At 37.8% G+C, this 22,260-nt stretch overlaps 2 protein-coding genes across 2 annotated transcripts in view; one reads left to right on the top strand and one right to left on the bottom strand.

The window, feature by feature from the left end:
- LOC135474015 (kelch-like protein 5) overlaps nt 1-14,488 on the bottom strand; it is a 66,510-nt gene extending 52,022 nt beyond the window's left edge. The window contains 2 exon segments of the mRNA XM_064753996.1: nt 12,995-13,180; nt 14,419-14,488. Coding sequence (XP_064610066.1) covers nt 12,995-13,134 — 140 coding nt within the window. The 5' untranslated portion in view covers nt 13,135-13,180; nt 14,419-14,488.
- Nucleotides 14,489-15,944: 1,456 nt separating this feature from the next.
- LOC135473472 (ER membrane protein complex subunit 6-like) lies at nt 15,945-21,114 on the top strand. The gene is made up of 5 exons (XM_064753323.1): nt 15,945-15,965; nt 16,936-17,124; nt 18,879-18,971; nt 19,304-19,323; nt 20,157-21,114. Exons 1-5 carry the CDS (start codon nt 15,945-15,947, stop codon nt 20,185-20,187), a joined length of 354 nt encoding a protein of 117 aa, XP_064609393.1. The 3' UTR covers nt 20,188-21,114.
- Nucleotides 21,115-22,260: the final 1,146 nt, after the last annotated feature.

The raw sequence follows: 22,260 nt of genomic DNA, 5'->3' as shown, positions 1-22,260 counted from the left end.
TGATGAGGGGTAGTATCAAACGGCACATCAAATCTTCTTGGCACCTTCCATGTAAAGATACCAATTAAAACACAACAACCATGAACACACAGCAATGTGAAAAAATACTACAAATAATAGCTGCATGTGACATGCCACAAAAAGTTGAAATCATCTTGCACTTAGGTCCTTTATTAAAGAGATTTGTCCATACAGGTAAGAGATGTAAAAGCATTTGAACAACCAGCCAACAGAGAGAGCGACATGCACCAAGCTGCTTTTCACAGGTAAAAACCCACCACTTACATGTACTTGTAAATGTATGAATAGCAATAAGACATAGTGTATATGTATCTGGTCACAGACTTGTAATTTTTTAAATTTTTTGGCTGAGGTCAGTGTTACGGAGAAAACTAGATCGGAAGTGAATGACTCTACTACGTTATAAGGCACAAACATGCATATACATCTGTATTTAACTTTTAAATCTGTATTTAACATTTAAATCTGTATTTAAATTTAAATTTAAATCTATTAAATTTAAAACATTTCAATATGTAAACTACAGTACAGAAGTACATGCAAAGTAGCATGTTGCTATAGCTGTATTCTCACTGACAAATTCTATACATTTTGTCTTATGTTGTGTTTATATATATATATATATAAATATATATATATATATATATATATATATATATATATATATATATATATTATTGACTCACAGAATGCATCTAGTCAAATTTAAAATTTCACAAGACCTTTCCACTACAATGGCAAGCCAGTTCACATTTATTGATCATGTTCTGCCAGTCAGTGTGACATGTCGCATCATGTGAATGGGGCTAACATGCTTTTTTTTTTTTTTTTTTTTTGGCAACATTTTGCCATCTTACGGGTGGACGATCGATAAAGCCTGAAGGATAGTGCAAAAAATGTCCACATTAAAATACATATGCTTGTACGATAATGTGCTTAAATGTATTATTGATTCCTTTTTGAAGAATAAAAGTCCTGTACCATTTAAGAATAAAAGGAGATATCTCTTGATGTACAGTAACAGATACTCACAAATATTCACATTTAAATACATGCGTGTAAATGTATGATACCATATTTCTGGTATTTATCTGCACTATTCAGGCATACCAGCCGACACCTCTGGACACAGCCTTCTAGATAGTCACAGGATCGCACTATAGTAGACTTGGCCTCTTTCCATATGTCAGTTCATGTCATGATAAGATGTGATATGTTTTATAGCTCTCTAGAGGAGACTTCAGATCCAGAAATCATTAACACTGATTTCCCTTTCTAGATATCAATCTCACAAAATGATGGCTGGTGCTGGTATGGGTGAGGCAAGGAGGGGGAGAAGGGGTACTGGTCCCTCTCCCTAATCTCTCCCCCACTACATCATGATGTCAGGGCTGGTCTAATCTCTGACTCACCAGCCAGCCTGACAGCTATAACAGCCAGGAGCCCTATGGTATAACTGACAGACCCAGACTGTGTAGATCACAGTGCTCTAACATGTCCATATGTTACACTGACAGGTACATTATGGAAGTGGGGATACACCAATCAGCTTGTACACAGCTCTCTTGAGTATGGTAAATGACCTCAAATCCCACCCCTCCCCCAACCAAAAAGTGCACCTTTAGACGCAAATAAATGTGATATTACTTTATGTGCTGACACTTCCATTTTTCCCATAGAATATCAGCACAAGCAACCAAAACAGTTTTTGCTATATCAACAGAAGTCTCTGAATCAGTTGTGGATGAAATTTGAGGTCATACAGAGTATACACATACCCCTGAATGTTTATGACAAAGTTACTCATTTTTCCAGATTATGGGAGTTGTACTGACTTTAGAAAGGTCATTTGAGAGCTGTTTGGAAGGTAGGATGATATTCTATTTGGAAAATGCAAGATTTTGCACTAAAAGTAATATCTCATGAGATTAATTTGCCTCCAAAAATGCTCTTTTTGCGGTCAAAATGTTGGGTTATTTAGGATATATCCATATCCCTGCAATGGTTCATGCGGTATTCACCTTAAGATACCAGTACATCATGCAGTTATGCTGCAATCAGCATTTCAATATGTATAAAAATAACATAATTCTATAAAAACAAAAAGACCGGAGGTTAAATAGCCCTCATAAAGCATGTGTTACATACCTTCCCTGAGTTACGCACACTGCAAATTCAATGCACTGTCAACTAAATGGAATTGCTCATCCGGTTGTTTTGACAAATCACACAACACTTCTAATGCAGTCAGTGATGACTTCTATCATTGTCTGTTTGCTACACAGCATAGCTAGTCTATGTGTAGTCTACGTGTAGTCGATGTCTAAGAAACGCAAGGCTAACTTCTGTCAAAAAAATCACTCCTTAGAGTATGGGCCTTGTATCCTAGCTGTCGATGGTAGAGAGGTAGATAAAGTTACAATGCCCTGTTTTCGCTCAGCCCCTTTTAACAGCGCTTACACTAACAAACACATATGGTACAAAATGTTCCAATCTGGATGAAAACCAGGTATGCTACAATGACAACTTACAAGTATTTACCTTACAAGATAAATTGGTTGAAGCACTGGAAGATATATGATCCAATGTTTGTTTGAATGTGTGTAACAAAATACAGGTCAAAATGTAGGTCAAAATCTCACTCACCCTTAGATCTTGCCCAGAATTCCAAAATGCCTCAATGGAACCTAATGCTACCTTATAGATTCATTCACAAAGCATTTGCGTGGCTTGACATACACACAACATACATACATATATATATATACACATATATATATATATATATATATATATATATATATATACACACATATATATATATATATATATATATATATATATATATATATATATATATATATATATATATATATATGTAAAACCGGGATATGTAGCTCAAAACTCTTCTTGTGAACAGCTCAAAGGGCAGCAATTAAAGCTTCGTAAGAAAAGCTCACAGCATCTGACTAAAACCTCACATGAACAGCTCAAGCTCACTAAAACTTCATATCAATAGCTTACAGCTCACTAAAGATTCATATTATCAGCTTAAAGCTCAGTAAAACTTCATAAGAACACCTTATATTTAAGCTCACTAAAACTTCATATAAACAGCTAACAGCTCACTAAAGCTTCATACGAGTAGCTAAAAGCTCACTAAAACTTCATAAGAACACCTTATATTTAAGCTCACTAAAACTTCATATAAACAGCTAACAGCTCACTAAAGCTTCATACGAGTAGCTAAAAGCTCACTAAAACTTCATAAGAACACCTTATATTTAAGCTCACTAAAACTTCATATTAACAGCTACAGCTCACTGTTATTAAATGCTTCATATGAGTAGCTAAAAGCTCACTAAAACTCCAGAGGGAATAATTAGGCAATATGTACATGTAACTTACCAGTTGGCTTCACAATTCTGCCCATGTTGAAAAAGGGCAGACTCTGGATCAACGTATACATTGCAAGCTTAGAATTCTTACATAACTTTAACTTATAATAATGATTACGTCTGCAAATATCAAGACTCCTGTACTACATTCACATTACAATGACTGTTAGTGTGAGCATACAGTATTTTACTGTTCATAACTACATGTACATGTACAGTACAGGACTGTGCATCTTGTAGTTATTAGTGCTACTGGTTTAATGGAAGAAAGAGCTTTTGGGTTTAGAATTACACACAACATCCTTGCAAGGTCTGGTTAAAAAAACAAATTTATAAGGTTCTTCCCATGCTGGATCCTAAAATGATCATGTGATACCGCATATGTCATGCGGGGGTTGGGGGGTTGGGGTGGGGTATGGGGTCGGGGTTGTTAACCCACTGGTTTCTTACTTACATGGTAAAGAGATACTTGTAGGTATTGGAGCCAAGGGACAAAAATGTCAAACATAGAAATTTTCGTATAAAGTACACAACCCACTAAATATTACAATAATACAAATTCATTCTTTCAGAATTCAGAAGAAATTTCATGAGTGCTGAATGAGCTACAGAAAGTACATCGCACATTTATTTCCTTTTTGTTTGATCCATGTGGCTTTTTCAATCTATACAGTACTCCACAACAAAGCAATATTCAGCTGTACTGTACTCCTAGACAAAGCAATATTCAGCTGTACAGCACTCCAAGACAAAGCAATATTCAGTTGTACAATACATCCAGAACGTATATCGAACATTTATTTCGTTTTTCTTTGATCCATGTGGCTTTTTCAATCTATACAGTACTCCAAGACAAAGCAATATTCAGCTGTACTGTACTCCAAGACAAAATAATTTTCAGCTGTACAGTACTCCAAGACAAAGCAATATTCAGCTGTACAGTACTCCTAGACAAGGCAATGTTCAGCTGTACAGCACTCCAAGACAAAGCAATATTCAGTTGTACAATACATCCAGAAAGTATATCGGACATTTATTTCGTTTTTCTTTGATCCATGTGGCTTTTTCAATCTATACAGTACTCCAAGACAAACCAATATTCAGCTATACTGTATTCCAAGACAAAATAATTTTCAGCTGTACAGTACTCCAAGACAAAGCAATATTCAGCTGTACAGCACTCCAAGACAAAGCAATATTCAGTTGTACAATACATCCAGAAAGTATATCGGACATTTATTTCGTTTTTCTTTGATCCATGTGGCTTTTTCAATCTATACAGTACTCCAAGACAAACCAATATTCAGCTGTACTGTACTCCAAGACAAAATAATTTTCAGCTGTACAGTACTCCAAGACAAAGTAATATTCAAATGTACTCTACCCTAAGACAAAGCAGCATTCAGCTGTGCCACAGAAAGACTTCATAAAAGGATTCACAGAACTTACAACTGACAATTTATGACAGTAAATGTTCAGCATTTTAATCATGTATCACTACAGAAATGAATAAAACAGGCATTTCTTTTTTCATTTTTTTTTAATTTTCTTCCCCCAATAGTTGTTCCCAATCTTTTGTCATTGACCACTGGTTGACCCAACTAATAAACAGTCAGATAAACAGCTCCAGAGATAATGAATTCCTATCTTTAACACCATTTTTACAACACACAAAGATGTGTGGAAGGCTCATTTGTACACTAACATGTTCGGCCATGGGATAACCTTAATATACATGCAGAGTGCAGGAAAGGTTACATTTCATGAATCCCTCAAGTGCAGCCAACAGTAAAAGTGCAAGTTAACTACTGAAATTCTGAAAGTACGCTTACATTCTGAGTCCAAATACCACTGAAAGCAACACATCAGAGACACATGTATTAATTTTTAAAGTGTGATCATCATAACCTGTACTTACCTGACATGGCTTTTGTAGGACAGTGAACGATGCAGACTCATTATAGCAGCACACCTTTGTCCTACACCTGTGTGGAATGACGACCATGCATGCGGGAAGTCCACATACAACTAGCTATAATCTGATTAGCTCACACTTTCGATCCCTCGCGATTCCAAAGCCAAAATGAAGCCTCAGGCATGCTACATCACACTTTATCGTGAAATCCTGAATAAATCTGCAAGCTGAGCATTACACAGCATTTACATATCAGTTTGCAAGAGTGTTTTTCAATAGATCCAGTAGCTTGTAACTGGCAGAGCAGCTACATGGCATTCGGTGGGGTGGGGTTTGGAGGGGAGGGGGGGGGGGGTACACTGGAAGAATCTGATGCCAGCTTCTGGTTATACAGTCCCCACACATATAGGGCTTTCTTTGGAATGTCCCTTACCCTTTCTGATGGCCATGGGACTAGGGCACTGGTCAGTGCAAACATATGCTCCAGCTACTCCTAACTATGTGTGGCCAGCCCTCTTCTACAGGGACTGTTAAGGGGACAATGCACAGGAGCTTGAATGAACTGAGTGTATGTACAAATAGAGTAACAAGAGCCTGGCTTTGAGTAAACAGTCTGGATAACAACAGATTCCAAGAACAGAGACCGGGCATAGAAGAAAGGATAGAAAAGAAAGAGAGAGAGAGACAGACAGAGAAAAGCATCTGTCCTGAGGTAACAAGCTTGGGCCAGAACAGTGGGGAAAGGAATCACTGATGTTTACACAACAAGAAAAGGTGCTCCTGAGGCCAAGTCACCAGTCAATGATGTAAGGATTCAGTCTTATGGAACCATAAAGACTTCCCAATATGTATGGTCCTTGATCACTGGCCGGTCACAATACAGGAGCAGAAGGAGTAAAGCCTACCCTAACCGACCCCTGTCAAACACTGAATGTAACATGACATGAGGAAAACTCTAACAGCATCTGTTTCTGGATGTCAGGAAAATCTTCCCTGGCCCCTCTCCCCCACCCCACAAGACTTTCAACAAACTGAACACTTCAACCCAGCATTTGGGGTCCTTAATGGGGCTAATCTTAGGACTGCGATAATTAAGACATTCCAGGCTGATGTCAGCTAGCACATTTTTCACTGATAAACTTGAGCAGAGTGGGCTTTTTTTTTCTCCCCTCCCCCCCCCCCTCAACACCACCCCCACCCAACCAGCCATGTCGATATTATTGGACACTGGGGCTGAATGCCTCCATGATTTATGACAGTCTGAGGTGCTGAAGTGTGAGAAAACTCAGAGCTACCAAAAGTAAGATGTAAGTAACACTATGGGAAAATCTTAAAAAAAAGATACAAATGTGAAGGAGACTTCATATTAATCATTAGTACATTGCATGTGCTTTTGGAGGCTACATCAGTTAAAATTATTATCCTTTAACTCAATCAAACCAGGCAGCTTTCATCTTTGTGAGAAATATTTTTATAAGAAACATCAAGTATGAACTGACAAAAGTAAGGTTTATGTATCACTATGGGAGCATCTATAAAAAACACACACACAAAAATAAAAGATCCAAGGCATCAGTAGTAAGTACATCATCGCGATGATTATGATGATTACGATACTATGTGCTTTCAGAGGATACACACCAGTCTAATTATTATCATTTAACTTCTTAAAACCTGACAGCTTTAGCTTATATCTTCAAAAGAAATACTTTTCAAATCAGATTACCTAAACCTGGAAACATAAAAGAGTAAAGAATGATTATGTGTGAGCTCACTCATCCTCTAGACTTATACCTGAAATACACAACAGCCGTACGTGGGAAGATCTGTCAGCAACATGCGGATGACCATGGGTTTCCCCTGAGCTGTGCCTGGTTTCCTCCCACCATAATGCTGGTCGCCGTTGTTTAAGTGAAATATTCTTGAGTATGGCATAAAACACCACTCAAATAAACGAATAAATCAATCAAATACACAACGATGCAACTGTAACATAAGTGATTTTCAAGGATAGAAATCCTTAGATACATAGATCTCCTTATTTTACCGCAGCAAATTTACAAAATCAGTACAAGTACATTGTAGTAGTATTAACGATGACAAACGTTTATATGTATCAAAATAGACAGATATCTGTATGATAGAAACATCATAAAAACACTAATGCAGGTGTTTGGATGACATTTTGTGTACAACTTACTTGAGCCAAGCTCCAATCCACTTAATTTTGATCTGGATACAGGAATGTTTGAATGATTCTTCCACATTATGAGAGTGCGGTGCCTTCGACTGTAGTGCAGGAATTTGTACATTTAGCCTTGGCGTACATATAGAAGTATATGTGTATGTACATGTATCAGGCTTCTGCTGGCTAGCCCCCAACCCCCTCCCCAAAAAGAAATAGATAGCCTAGAGAGTTGAAGTTATGTTTTTTTTTTTCTTAAACAGTACCTACAGGTACTAGTGACAACCATCTGCATTTACCACAATTATATGACAAAACAAGTTTTTCTTCTTTTTTTATGTAGCAATGAAAATTTGTTACCTCACACTAATACCTCACCAAACATTTGCATGGCACAATGTCATACCACCACAAGAAGACTGCTTTACTCTACATACAAGGTAATGTGAAAAATTTGACCTTCATGTACCAGAACTACCAATTTACCATTTACTTCACCCTTAACTACTGAAAGTGAGGCCTATGATCTGGTCACCATGGTAACCGCCATATTCTGTTGTGATTCTGGGCAGCACCTTTTCAGTTCTTTAAACAATACAGAAAATTTTCTTAACTGGGAAAAACTGTACAGTGTAACAGAGGTGAAAGCTGAGAGCTGTTATAAATCAAAAAATTGTCAAATTGTTTGCTCAATTTAGTAAATTTTCTAGAATTTCCCCCAAAATTAAAGTTTTATTTATTGAAGAATATCATGAAACTCATCCCTGTTCTTCATTTCTGCTTCAAACCTTTAGCACAGTTTCTGAATAGTGTAACCATTAAATCTGACACTGCATAGAAGATAGGCAGACACAGGTGAAAAGGATCTGTCTGCATTCTACGGATACTGTGAATTCTTCAAATTGTCTGAACCATCAAACTACAGAGTTACATGTACCTACATATAAAAAAGAGACATCAAAAAAACACATGCACCAAAAAAAAAAACAAGAAGCAAAGAACATAAAACAAAAGGATGACAGTTTCTTTCTTAAATCACTGAAGAGCAGGAAATGTGAGAGTTTTGTTTTGGAAAAGTGCTCAAAGTTACACTGACTGAGAAGATGTGTGTTGACAGTTGGTCCTGACATCTTCAGTACACTGTACAGTTCTCTAATGACTTGGCTTGTCTGCTGTCTCATTAGCTGAAGCGCCTACAATCCACGTTCTCTGCACACTTTTTCTTTCTTTTGTCCTATCAAAACTATTAACAACCGAAGAAAGAAACAGGGTATCTTGTCATTCATGAGGTTAAACCTTGGCTATTTATAAAGCAAACGAAGACATGTTGATGGAAGACATTCTATGTATGATAAAACTCTTCCAATAGAGAATCAATGCATTGTAGAAATATTATTAATATTTAAAATGACATCATTACCAAGATAAGAAGTGGCTTCGATATAGCATGCACTTGTGATACCTGTAAATGTATATGCAGCTACATGTACTTCATTATCACAGGTCACTATTGACCGAGTTGTAACACCTTACAGTCAGAAAATTGTACAAGATCTTTGGGTCTTCCAAAGTAAACTTTGCTTCCATCAAAATTTCCTTTACATGTACATACAGTATTTTCTATCATTTAAAAAATGTACTTTTGTCTCATCAGTTTTGAGCCAAGTGGTAGCTAATCTATAGTGGACGAACACTGAAACATGGGAGATCTTTGATTCCCTGTTTCAATACTGTCCAAATATTTTAAATACTTAAATGTCCCATTTTGTGTCAATTTCTGGCAAAAAAAAAAAAAAACAGAAATGAGTCCGACACAAGATGTAAGAGGAAGGATGTGAAGGTGACAATAAACAAGCAATAAAGTATGAAATATGTACAAGTATAATAATAATCATGTAATAATAACACTGTGAAAAACTATACTAAAACATCATGGATATTATCATGTGTACTACAATGGAAAACCTTAAAAATTCTGTTTCTTTCTTAGTCAACACTGACTTTTTTTGCATTATGAGAGAATTGACTATTCTCCTTTAGTTTACAAATAACTCTCTCAGAATGCAATAAGTATGTGGCATTTAAAAAATAAACAACTGACAATTAAACGCTTGAAATTTCTACAGCAGTAAAAAATGATATACATGAGACTCATAGTGTATCTTTTTTATTTCAGGCAAAGCCTAATTTAACTTTGTAACAAGAACCAATACCCAATACTAAATCTTACTTGTGGTTAGTGTGCCAGCACGGCGCAATGGCCCAGGAGGCTCTCACTAATGCGGTCACTCATGCTGGCTTCCTCCCTGGCTGTATGTGAGAAGGTCTGCCAGCAACCAGTGCCTGGTCATGGGTTTGCCCAGGCTCTGCCGTATCAACCCACCATAATGCTGGTCAGCGTAAAACATCAATCTAATAATTTAATAAACCTTGCTTGTGATGAGATATCATTTCAGATCAGAGACTGATCAGTCAGACGCCATGGCATGACGTAATCGGTGAACGCTTCTCATGGAATTCCAGTGTGACACTGAGTTGGTGCTAAATCCTACTTGAGATATCATGTTCGATTGGAGACTAATAGGTCGTAATGTACGCAATGACATCCAATGAATTCCAGTATGACATATACTTGTTTACTCTTTCTATACATAATCTGGGGTCCGCACTATTCTAGCGGAACACCTCTTGAAATCATTCGGATTATTATTATTCTTAGTCAGCTCATAAAATTGCAGTATGTACAAAACTGGTCAAGGTAGAAAAAACTTTGGAGTTGTAAAAAACGAACAGAAAAAGTAATTCCCGACATTCTGCTCTGTCTGGCCAGGCACGTGATTTAGCAGCCATTTATCAATAAGCTTGAAAGCTCTTTTTCCCCAGATTGGCTGAAACCATTGGCAAGAAATTTTTGTTAGTAGTTCCTAAGTGGATTGCCCTACACAGATTCCAAAACTCATTGAGTTTGGTACACAAAATAGGCTGTAACTGGCCAATGAAATTAGATCAAAAGTGTGTCAACTCTAAAAACTACACACCTGCATCAAACAAAAACATTTCTGAGAATACTTTGACCTCAGGATTATGAATTTCAAAAAAAAAATTTCTCGTTTGAATTTTGGTTGTCATGCATTTGCTGAAAAACTTTCTAGAATTGACTTGATTTTTCCCCAAAATTTAACATGCGAGCTTTATGCAAGACTGCATAAACGTTCAGTTTACCATAGGAAGAGGCATCAGATTTGCAACAGTGTTTTCCTGCTGTATTTTATTCCCATGTACCAATTTTGAAACAATGTATTGTTTCTGTCTTATTCTCTGCTATCAGCAGAATATCAAAGCTGCCTGATCTCAATGCTAATCTTCAGTACTAGGCCCCCTGTATATGATGCTTGGCACTCAAGGGTGCAAATCCAGTACATTCTTTTTCATTTTTTCGTTTTTATTTCTACTATTCAGCATACAATTTATGCAGAGGCATTAGAGCCCTTCCTAGAATTGCTGTCCTGGACAGCTATACATGTAGTCAAGCACTGCTATCTCCGACCAAAGTTTATTTTCTTTTCACTGGTTGTCACACAAGCCCCAATGGGCACTGTATCTAGCTGCCTGTGGTACAAATCCAATTAATTCCTGCCAATTTGTTTTTGCTTCCTTCACATTATCAGCAACTTTATAAACATCGGGTTACAAGAAATGGTAAAAGACTAGTACTGTGGACCCTGGCTACACTGTTGGATAACAGCTTTAATAACAGTTTGCAACCACGAATGGTAAGAACAAATTTCTGTGGAACACATCACCTTTCTCATGGTTACAGGTGTTACACGTCAGCAGTGGCCAGCAAGGCAAGAAAATTACAAGTAGCAAAACAAAATATATTCAATCATTTATTCTTTGTCATGTTTTCAGCAGGAACATGCACATATACTGCTAGGAAGAGTTACCCCCCTTGAAATTTCTGTCGTTAAGAAAAAACGGCTATTATATCAATAGCCTAAACTTCCTTGCTTCAAGATCTCAAACACCAATGCTACATGATATGGACTCGGTGCATACTGATTTTGTACACGTTGTCCTGGTGCTTCATTCTTCGATCTACTGCACAAGATTTATTCAACCAAATGAAATATACAGATATTTCTAATAAGTATTACATTGCACAGTATTCGTGCAGAATGAAGTTTCCATATCTCAGCCTAAAACTAGCTCCACAGATATCACTTCATCATTTTTTACTATAATTTTTCTACATCTATGATGACAAATGATGATAGGGGCATTTGAGATTTATGTATGTAAACAAAAAGCAATTAAAATCTACTTCCTAGATACGGTATGAGTAAGCTACAAGCAGATTTGTTTTCTTCACTTTCTCCTTTCTCTTTTTTTCAGGTAATTTACATGCAAGTTAATATCATGATTTGTATTTTATTTTACCCAGAAATATTGACCAGTCGAGCACCATGCATTTCCACATGCAACAAGCAACCGTCTACCTAGTCCAAATTTTCTGACTACAGTCATATTGTAATAGGTATTGTGATAAGTTCAACTACATGCAGCCATTCTTGTCAGAGGTCGCTCCATTAAGAATCATTAAGACTTTTCAAGCAGTAATGCTTATGCTAAATTATCCACTTTATCTTCTAGAGACAACCACATTCATGCTCTTATAGTCCCTTCTCCTCATCCACAGTTTACTTTTTGCCAGGCAAGACCATTTTGAACAACATTTTTAACAACAAAGTCTTTTCTTCACCTCTTCACCATTCATGCTTTTACCTTTCCCTGTTACAAAAAACAACATCTACATTCAAATAATTAGTAATAATTTGAGTACAGTGAAAAAGTTTTCTCCATGTGCTCACACCATATAATGAACACAGATGCCTTAGGTTATAAGAAACTACATGTGCAAGTAAATTCATAGGTATGTTATTTATAAGATGTTACCACGCAACAAACATCTACATAAACGCACATTTGATTTCTTCACTTTTTCCTTTTTCTTTTTCAGATAACTTAGATTTAAGTTGATATCATGATTTGTATTTGAGGCCAGCCATATATGTTGACTAGGGGAGACAACTGTATGTTTCTTATAACTACGCTGATGTTTACATAACTGCACATGCAATGCATCTACCAGTGTGTTGGGCAGAATGTAACGGGTTTACAAACGTTCATGATGAATTCTGATACCCAAGTTGCAGGCAGAAGACTTTAAAAACTAGCTGCACTTATAGAGATTAATGGCCCCCAAATCAAGTAATCTCAAAAAAGAAAAAAAGCTTGCCCATTGACATCCAGATGATACATGTAAGCTCCCACCCAAACAAATGTGCATGTACATGGTGTATGTGGCCAAGAAATGCTTTTTTTAGGTGCTCTTTACAATAGCACAGCAAATACAATTCGTCAACTGAATGTGAAAGGACTTTCTAGTGAGTTTTCCCTTGACAATGAACTTACCTGTTGTTCCTTGGCAGAGATGTGCAACTTCTGGAGAGGGATGGGCAACTTCCCCTGGGCATTCCCCTCTGTAGCCAGGGGTCAATCCCGTACAAGTCTTCTGAACCACTGTCTTCAGGGCTTGACCGTGTCTGAGCCATGATTGCTTCAGTAGGTACACAGCAACATCAGACTACACCGAGTAATCTGAGGAAGGAAAATGAAAGGAAAATACACATAAAGCTAAAGAGAAATACCTTCATCTGTAAGAAAATTATGGAGTAACCCCGAAGTGTCAGTTGAGAATTATGAAAATTGCTTTCAAATAGAATACTGTATCATAAAACTTTTCTTACGAATGATCACTGTACACTGTCACAAGTTAATATCCTTTTGAGTTCATTATCAACACTGAGGTTGACAATTTAGCCTACTCATTGCAATAGGTTACTTTATGCTGTGCTCAAGAATAATTCACTTATACGACAGCGAACAGTACTACTATGGGAGGAAACTGGGCAGAGCCCAGGGGAAACCCATGACCATCAGTAGGCTGCTGACAGGCCTTCCCACAAGAGAAGTGGCATAAGCACCTCACTGAGCTACATGCATTTCCACATGAAACAAGCAACCCTGTGCCTAGTGCGAATTTTTTGACTAGAATTTACAGCAGGTATTGTTATAAGTCTAATGGCATGCTGCAAGCTGAAGTCCCTCCATGAAGAATCATTAAAACTAATTTCAGACAACGATGCTAAATTACCCACTTTATCTTCTAGTTTCATCTACATTCAAGTACTTATAGTCCTTTTCTTCTTGTCCATGGTTTGCTTTTGGCCTGGAAAGCCCATTTTGTGCAAAATTTTAACAAGTCTTTCCTTCACCTCTTCTCTGTTCACGCTTTGCGTTCACCTACTGCAATATCATGTGTCCATGCCTTATGTCTCACGCATCCTGCATATAGAAACTCATAATCATTCTAGACTAGTCTAGAGTTCTGACTTGAATTGCACCATGTCATTAATTGTTAGGCTCGTCACAATTAGAATATCTGCTCTAAATTCCAGTCAGACTTTGGACTGACCACCACTTCTTGCAAAAAACTAGACTGCACAGTGTACCTTAAAATTTGCATTATTTTTCTAAGTACTGTCCGCATTAAATTGCCTTGGTCAATCTGTAAAATCCTCTTTTATGAACTTTAAACTCTAAACAACGATAAACAAGTAAGTTACAACTAATCTACTATACTTCTGTCTACCCGCAGTCAACCGCGGGTCAGACTTCTGAGCTCCTCCTTTCACTTTAGCCCCTTCTACTAGTTCCAGGAACACGAAGGTCAATTTCCAAACCATTTTACACTTCTCAGTGTGGTGCAAGTAATTGCTGGTGTCACTTTTGTCATTCTGACGACTGTCGGGCGAGCAAACATTGAAAATACAAACCGAGAGTCACGCAGCCCACAACCGCCGATCTGAGTACGAACTGTCATTCACAGTGCAGACATATGATTTCATTCACCGGAAATGGACAAGACGTCAGACAAAAGTGACACAAGTAACAAACCATTTATGGTTTGTCAAAATTGATTCACACCCATACCGCAAGAGACATCATGATATTTTTGATACAGATTATTTTGATGTAAAAGAGAATGTAATTTGAAACTTTCTTAGGACGATTATCCGCTCCGCACTGAAGAGCTTACCAAAATGGCGACTACCATCGCACTCAAAAATAGAAAAGCGAGGAGAGGTATTTATCTATTAATTCTCACCCAGTAGGGTGGAATACATCGCAGGTTATTGCTTTTGAAAGTATTCCAGGCATTGTGTTTGTTTAGTCTTGTTTGCATGTTGATTGCTAGAGAAATAACATACACAGGAGATCTCAGCTCTGGTTTTTAAATTGACAATAACTGAATAAGCATTAAACTGTGCCTCATTTTCGTCACTTAGTACCACGAATGTAGTTTTAATCTTTTCTCGTCTGTTATTTTTTATATTTTTTATAGTTGGTGTCCTGTTGGTTTAATCGGGAGGTATAGAGACTTCAGTAATATTTACGTGTTGATTTCCATATGCATTCTTACGTCATTTTTTTTTTCATACGGTGAAATGCTTTAACTGATTTTTCAGGGGTAAAATTGAATGGGGAGATGTTCAGTTTGCATACAGAGAAAAAAAAGATTTCAGCGATGTAGTATTCGTGGTTCATAAATTTTTGAAAGACTTTCCATAGTCAGCTGTGAAACATTCTAGATTCAAACTTCCATCAGACAGCCTGTCTGGTCTGTGGCTGGTTGTTTATACTACTACACCACTCGAGTTGCGGTCCTAAAATGTGGTTTTTAGATGTCTTTAAGACAGGTGAACATGGAAAGGGTTAAGTGCGCATGTGCGTGTGTCACATACTTCTGTCACGTGGACTACATCTGAAAAGGGTCTCCTCCATACTTGGCCAGTCCCATTCAGGGAAGCATGAATGAATTGATGCATGAAGTAATGATGTAGAAAGTTACACGTAAATATCACCCTAGTCTTTACAACTTCCATTTGATCGCTGTAAGTTACAAAATTAACGATAATCATGTGCACACAATAGCATCAGTGTTGTCGTAAATGTTAGGGTAGCCCTGAAAGACTCCAACTCGTTTTCTTATACTCGCCTAGCACTGTTGGAGTCTCAACACTTACAATGTTAATTTCATATTCAACGAAGGTCCAGGCCTATAGTCTTTGTTATCGGACATGAAAACATAACATAAATGAAAGACACCAACCCAAAGACCTGTTTTCCGCACCCACGGCCCCACCAACATACGTCAGTCACCTACAGAATAGATTTATTATAGCCATGGTATATGGGATACACACCTCGGAGAATGCCGCCACCTTCCCACTACACCACTATGAAGTAGGACATACGCGTAGCTGCTCAACTTGGCGGCAGCCGCCAAGGAGCATTTAACATGGAAGCCTTCATGGCTATAGTAAGTCTATTCTAAATCGAGTGGGGATTTATGGTGGCAGTGCGGTGGGTGTGAAAAGCAAGGCTTTAGGTAGCCCTGGGTGTCTACTTTAGCTCCTCTCTTTATACTGGCCTGGCGGAGTATCGTAGCCACCGGGGCAATCAGTGGCAAACCATACACAGATGCATGCCATGTCCAATAAGTCCTTTCTAGACAGTGGCTGCGTTCCAAAACTGGAGTCAACTTTGGTTCTTACCTCTCAGCTTGCCATCACAGGTAACATCTTACATGTATTCCGCTAGGTAAGGACATACAAGACCCAAGTTAACCTCACAGTCATCGCTAAAGCAGCAGCAACCATTTTGCCTTCACCACAGTTATGGGTCTTGAAAAAGTTATCATTCCTAATCGCCCTGGACGTTTGTTGAGTACAAAATTTCGGGCCAATGTTAGGGGTGGTAATTCACTGAGTACTGTATGTAATGAGCTCAGGTTTTGCATACATTTATAGCACAATAACACCGGGGGCATGTTCCATTGTTGAAGCCCTGCACATGTATTTATTCCTGTAAATTACCAAATTCATGATTTTCTCATTTTTTTTGTATATTAGAATCCATGTTAAGGTAAATATTTACGTGCTTTATGTATTGAGCTGAAGTTTTCTGGTTATGTGTCAGCTGTCTGGTAGCCTTGCTACAGATCTAAGTTGGCCTTTACAATCTGCAACAATTGAGCTGCAGAATATGGGATGTTGATAGATTGTCATTTACCTTACCACTTATTATTAACTGCTCATTGTGAAAAGCAGCATTTCAATGACACTGACGTCGTAAAATCATCTGTGATTTCATAATATTGAACATGGGCAAAACAGCACCATAAACTTTGCGTTTCCTAGAACTCATAATGAAGCTTCAGTACAGGTGAATGATGTATCATTACTTGACACTTCATATGATGCATTCTGTGAACATGAATATTGATTTAGTTTTATGTGCTCTTTTTTGTTCTCCCAGAAACTATCCGGTACAATGAGCCAGCTATACGACAGAATGCTGCTGTGTTAGAGTACTGTCGTACCTCTATGTGTGGGTTGTCTGGAGCTACGGCGGGTATCCTGGGGTTGACTGGACTCTATGGCTTCTTCTTCTACTTTATCTCATCTTTTGTACTTTCCGTGAGAATCACCATTTTTATGAAGTTTTATGTGGCACTGAATACAGTTTAAATGAAGACACCTGTAGGAATATCGAACTCAAACTTTAACTGACTTACGATGACATCCCAGGTGGACTTTCACCCATAAAGCTGACTGTTGTTGTACAAATAATGAAATATACTGAACACAACTGTACATGCAGCACTTTTGTTGTTGTACAAATAATGAAATATACTGAACACAACTGTACACGCAACACTTTTGTTGTTGTACAAATAATGAAATATACTGAACACAACTGTACATGCAACACTTTTGTTGTTGTACAAATAATGAAATATACTGAACACAACTGTACATGCAGCACTTTTGTTGTTGTACAAATAATGAAATATACTGAACACAACTGTACACGCAACACTTTTGTTGTTGTACAAATAATGAAATATACTGAACACAACTGTACACGCAACACTTTTGTTGTTGTACAAATAATGAAATATACTGAACGCAACTGTACACGCAACACTTTTGTTGTTGTACAAATAATGAAATATACTGAACACAACTGTACACGCAACACTTTTGCTTTTGCAATATTTCACGAGATAATACTGTCATTTGTCACTATTGTACCGAGGGATGGCTAAGAGCAAAACCCTACACCAGTGTACATTCAAGTCCCAAAAGTGTTGTCAATTTCAAGCCTATTCACCATTTTGACACGTCAGACAGGTGTGGTCGTATCTGTAGTATTAAGTAATCCATAAGGTATTCCCTGGCACTCCTTACCCTCAGGTGTACAAAAAGCCACCAGTACAGTACAAGTTCTGTAAAAAGGCACGATACCACAGATGCCACAAGACCAACAAGAGGGTGCCATCAGCATGCTCAATGCTGGCATGACCCTTAGAGCTGTCGCCAGGACCCTTAACGTTAATGTGTTGATAGTGCCTCAGAAGATGTCATGAAGAATTTGGCACAACAGCAAATCGCCAGAATGCCTGCTGACTGCATGTAACAACACCCAGTCAAGACTGACATATTTGCCTCCTCCACCTCTGCGACTGTTTCACGCCAGCCACTGCTGCAGCTAATAAAACAGTCGGGTTCAATCTTGACCAGATTTCTGCTTAAACAGTTTGGAATTGCCTCAGAGAGGAGAATTTGCCAAGTCTTAGATTACTCCTGCGCAGAATAGTCACCCCATTTGTCTGGCGCCATGGGGTAACATTTCAGCACAACAGTACCCGTCCCCATGTTGCTGCTGTATGCAGAGCATTTTTACAGACCAAAAACGTTGAAATGATCGACTGGCCAGGACATTTACCTGATTTGTCCCGAACTGAACATCTGTGGGATGTCCTCGACTGGCATGTTCGTCAGCGACTTCCAGTTCCGGGTATCAGGAGTGGGAAAACCTTCCGCAAGTCACAATCGACCATCTCAGCAGGTTTTTGCTTTGACGATGTGTAGCAGTGCAGCAGGCAAACCCCACCCCTGTGTCCTAACCTACCTCAGCGTTAGCATTGGTTGTCCATTTCCTTCGGTTATGGAAATGTATTGCTAAGAGTCCATTTTATGCCCCTCAGAAAAACAGTATTGAAATTTCATAAAGCAGTTCATTTTATCAAAATATTGGGTGTTGCGTGTATATTTTTGTTCAGTATAAATGAATATTCTTGAATATGTCTCTAAAATCCACGGAAATAAATAAATGTAACAATGTTTTATGGCATAATAACTCTGATTATTTTCCTTTTTTCCATCAGCTCATGCTACTTTTGAAAACTGGATCACAGTGGAACAGATACTTTTCCTCGAGAAGAATGCTTTTCTTAAATGGATTAATGGGTGGACTATTTGTATCCTTTGCAATCCACTGAACTCGTGTTTAATATATTGTGTAGTCAAATCTGTGATTATATATTGTCAGATGAAGTAACTGATATTATTGAAGGAGTCTTAAATGTCTTGGACTGCCTTCCAATTCGACTGGCAACGGCCTAAAATGTTTCTCACTTAATTAAGACTACATTCAGAACATGTTTATAAGGTGTTTCTTTAACTTGAATTGGGATAGCGCTGAACATTTCTAATGTAAATTACATGTATATTGGTTACGCTGTACAATCATACACTTAATTGTTTATCAGTTTTGAATTTTGGGCGTTTTCCTTAACTTTTGTTTTTACAGACATACATATTGTTTTGGACGTATCCTTTTTGAAAGCTGGTATAGCCAAAAGTTCTTGTGATAAGCATGTCATTGATCACGGGTGTGATAGGAGTGAGCATGTGTGACTGTGAATGTAATAAGGTGTGACCATGAGCGTAATCAGGTGTCACCATGAGTGTTAGCGAGTGTGACCATGAGTGTAATCAGGTGTCACCTTGAGACTGAACAGATGTGACCATGAGAGTAAACAGGTGTTACCATGAGTGTTAGCGAGTGTGACCATGAGTGTAATCAGGTGTCACCTTGGGAGCGAGCAGGTGTGACCATGAGTGTTATCAAGTATAATTAGGTGTGATCTAGGCTGTTATCAAGTGTAATTAGGTGTGACCATGAGTGTTATGAAGTGTGACCACGAGCGTAATCAGGTGTCACCTTGGGAGCGAGCAGGTGTGACCATGAGTGTTATCAATTGTAATTAGGTGTGATCTAGGCTGTTATCAAGTGTAATTAGGTGTGACCATGAGTGTTATCAAGTGTGACCATGAGTGTAATCAGGTGTCACCTTGAGTGTGAGCAGGTGTGACCATGAGTGTTATCGAGTGTAATTAGGTGGGATAATGGCTGTTATTGAGTGTAAATAGGTGTGACCATGAGTGTTATCAAGTGTTACCAAAAGTGTAATCAGGTGTCACCTTGAGAGTGAGCAGGTGCGACCATGAGTGTTATCGAGTATGACCAAGAGTGTAATCTGGTGTCAGTATTTAGCAACAACGAAATAAATAAATACATACAAACCTGCACAGTGTTCACAAGGAACAACCTTGGAGAAATCATATTTTCATATATGTGCAGCCCTTAACATTTTGCCCAGATTTCTCTATGGGATGGTGCATGTGTACTGATATAATCCAATTGAGAAGATATTCCACATTTCACAGCGTATTTAATTAGTGATTACTTCTTATTGGTTTTCACTTGTGTAATATTGTCATGAAGTCATGAGATCATTTTTTGTTTCTCTATCATTGCATATATTAATTGTACCCAAGATTGTAAAGTGTCATTTGTGTCTATTGTATAGAACATTAAAATTTTAAATGTCATTCCAGTATCTCTGTGAAATAATTCTTTGTTAATCTGTGTTGCTAGTCTTCTTGCACTAGAATAGAAGAGCTTAGATGTGATCTTAGCTTTGAAGCAAGAATTTATGGAAAGCCCATGTGTATGCAGTTGGAATATATATATTAGGGTTGACTGTAGAATGTGAAAAATGTAAAGTATTACAACAGTACACATGATATTATTATTATTGAGACAAGCAAAATCTCCATCCTAACAAAAAACGCCTATAATGATGTGTTACAAACATAAAAGAAAACGGGACATAAAACTGAAAAAAAACAACATATTTTTGTGCAATTTTAATGCTTGTAAAATAGAGTTTTAGCTTGATGACTTAATATTGAGGATTTATGTCGTGGTAGATTGCTTGTGTATTCTTCAGCATTGCATATTTGTGATTATTATTACATGCAGTAGTTGAAGAAGTGCAAATTTCCAATAAATAAATAGCTGCGATGACCACAGAATTTCGATTTCATCTTACAGTCAGGCCCCTTGTTATGTGAATGACCATGTGAAAAAGAAAAAACATCCAAAATTTGATGCTAGTGGCAGCAGAAGAGCATTCAGATGATTAGAGTCGATCTTTTATTAAACCTAAACATATCGATCAGTGTAGTAAGTTTATTTGACCGCTTTGATGGCCTAATGGTTAGAGTGTCTGCTTGGAAATCGGGATACTCTGGGATCAAACCCAGGTCAGGTCATATCAAAGGCTTTCAAAATAGTACCTGTTGCTGCCTTGCTTTGCGCTCCGCAGTGAGAGAGCAGGGAAACACTGGTTGTCAGGTGGGGTGTCAGGTCTAGTGTCTTCAGCATGATACTTCAGTAGTGGCAACAAATTGTTGGTATGGACTCGCCCTGCCACAAGAACACACTGTGTACACACACCTAGTGACACCTCTTTGTCACATGACTGATAAATTGTTAAGTATGACGTAAAACCACAATTGTTCATTCATTCATGCATTTTATTTTGAAGATTCTGATGTGCAATCATAACAGAAATTACATACTAACTTTCTTTATACATGCGGCCACTGTATGAATTATTGCTGACTTGACATTTAGCCATAAGCTTTTATTCATTCTTTAAACATGCCAGACTGAAGTACCTGTAATCCATTTCATATACATGACCATGTTCATTGTTCTTTGGGGATTGAAGCATTTGACCGCTGTGAGTGCGAGTTCATGTCAATGGGTTATCCTGGCCGGCGACAAGGCTTTTGGGTTACTTATCAGGTACTGGTATGGCTTTTCTCTTGCGAATATTTATTTATTTGGATGGTGTTTTATGTCGTACTGAATGATATGTTGCAAGGAAATCTATTAACAATATTTATTTATTTATTTAGTGTTTTAGGCCATACTGAATGATATGGTGCGAGGAAATCTATTACCAATAAACATAACCATCTGAATACTGTAGGACCTAGCACACCGATCAGATAAATAAATAAAACTGTTAAGTTGGTGAATGGTTATTAGGTTGATTTTTGGCATCGTATTTACGCAGGGCGAGATAAACAGTAGCTCAGCCATACCTGGGAAGGTCTGTCAGCAACCTGCGGATGGTCGTGGGTTTTACCTGGGCTCTGCCTGGTTTCCTCCCACCATAATGCTGACTGCCATTGTATAAGTGAAATATTCTTCAGTACGGCATAAAAATCAATCAAATAATTATATAATTAAACAGTGGCCAGTAATGAGGACAGTATGGAAGTTTGATAAGGATGAAGAAAAGGTGATACCAACTAATTTTTGCTACATGCCGTCTGTATGAATTCTAACTAGTTTTGCCAGTTTGACGTCAGTAAGTTTTAATTAAAGCTCAATATAAGAGGAACAGA

Source organism: Liolophura sinensis, chromosome 8, assembly GCF_032854445.1.
Source record: "Liolophura sinensis isolate JHLJ2023 chromosome 8, CUHK_Ljap_v2, whole genome shotgun sequence".
Classification (NCBI taxonomy): domain Eukaryota; kingdom Metazoa; phylum Mollusca; class Polyplacophora; order Chitonida; family Chitonidae; genus Liolophura; species Liolophura sinensis.
The sequence above is the reverse complement of the archived record's forward strand: the minus strand, read 5'-3'. Positions and strand labels throughout refer to the sequence as shown.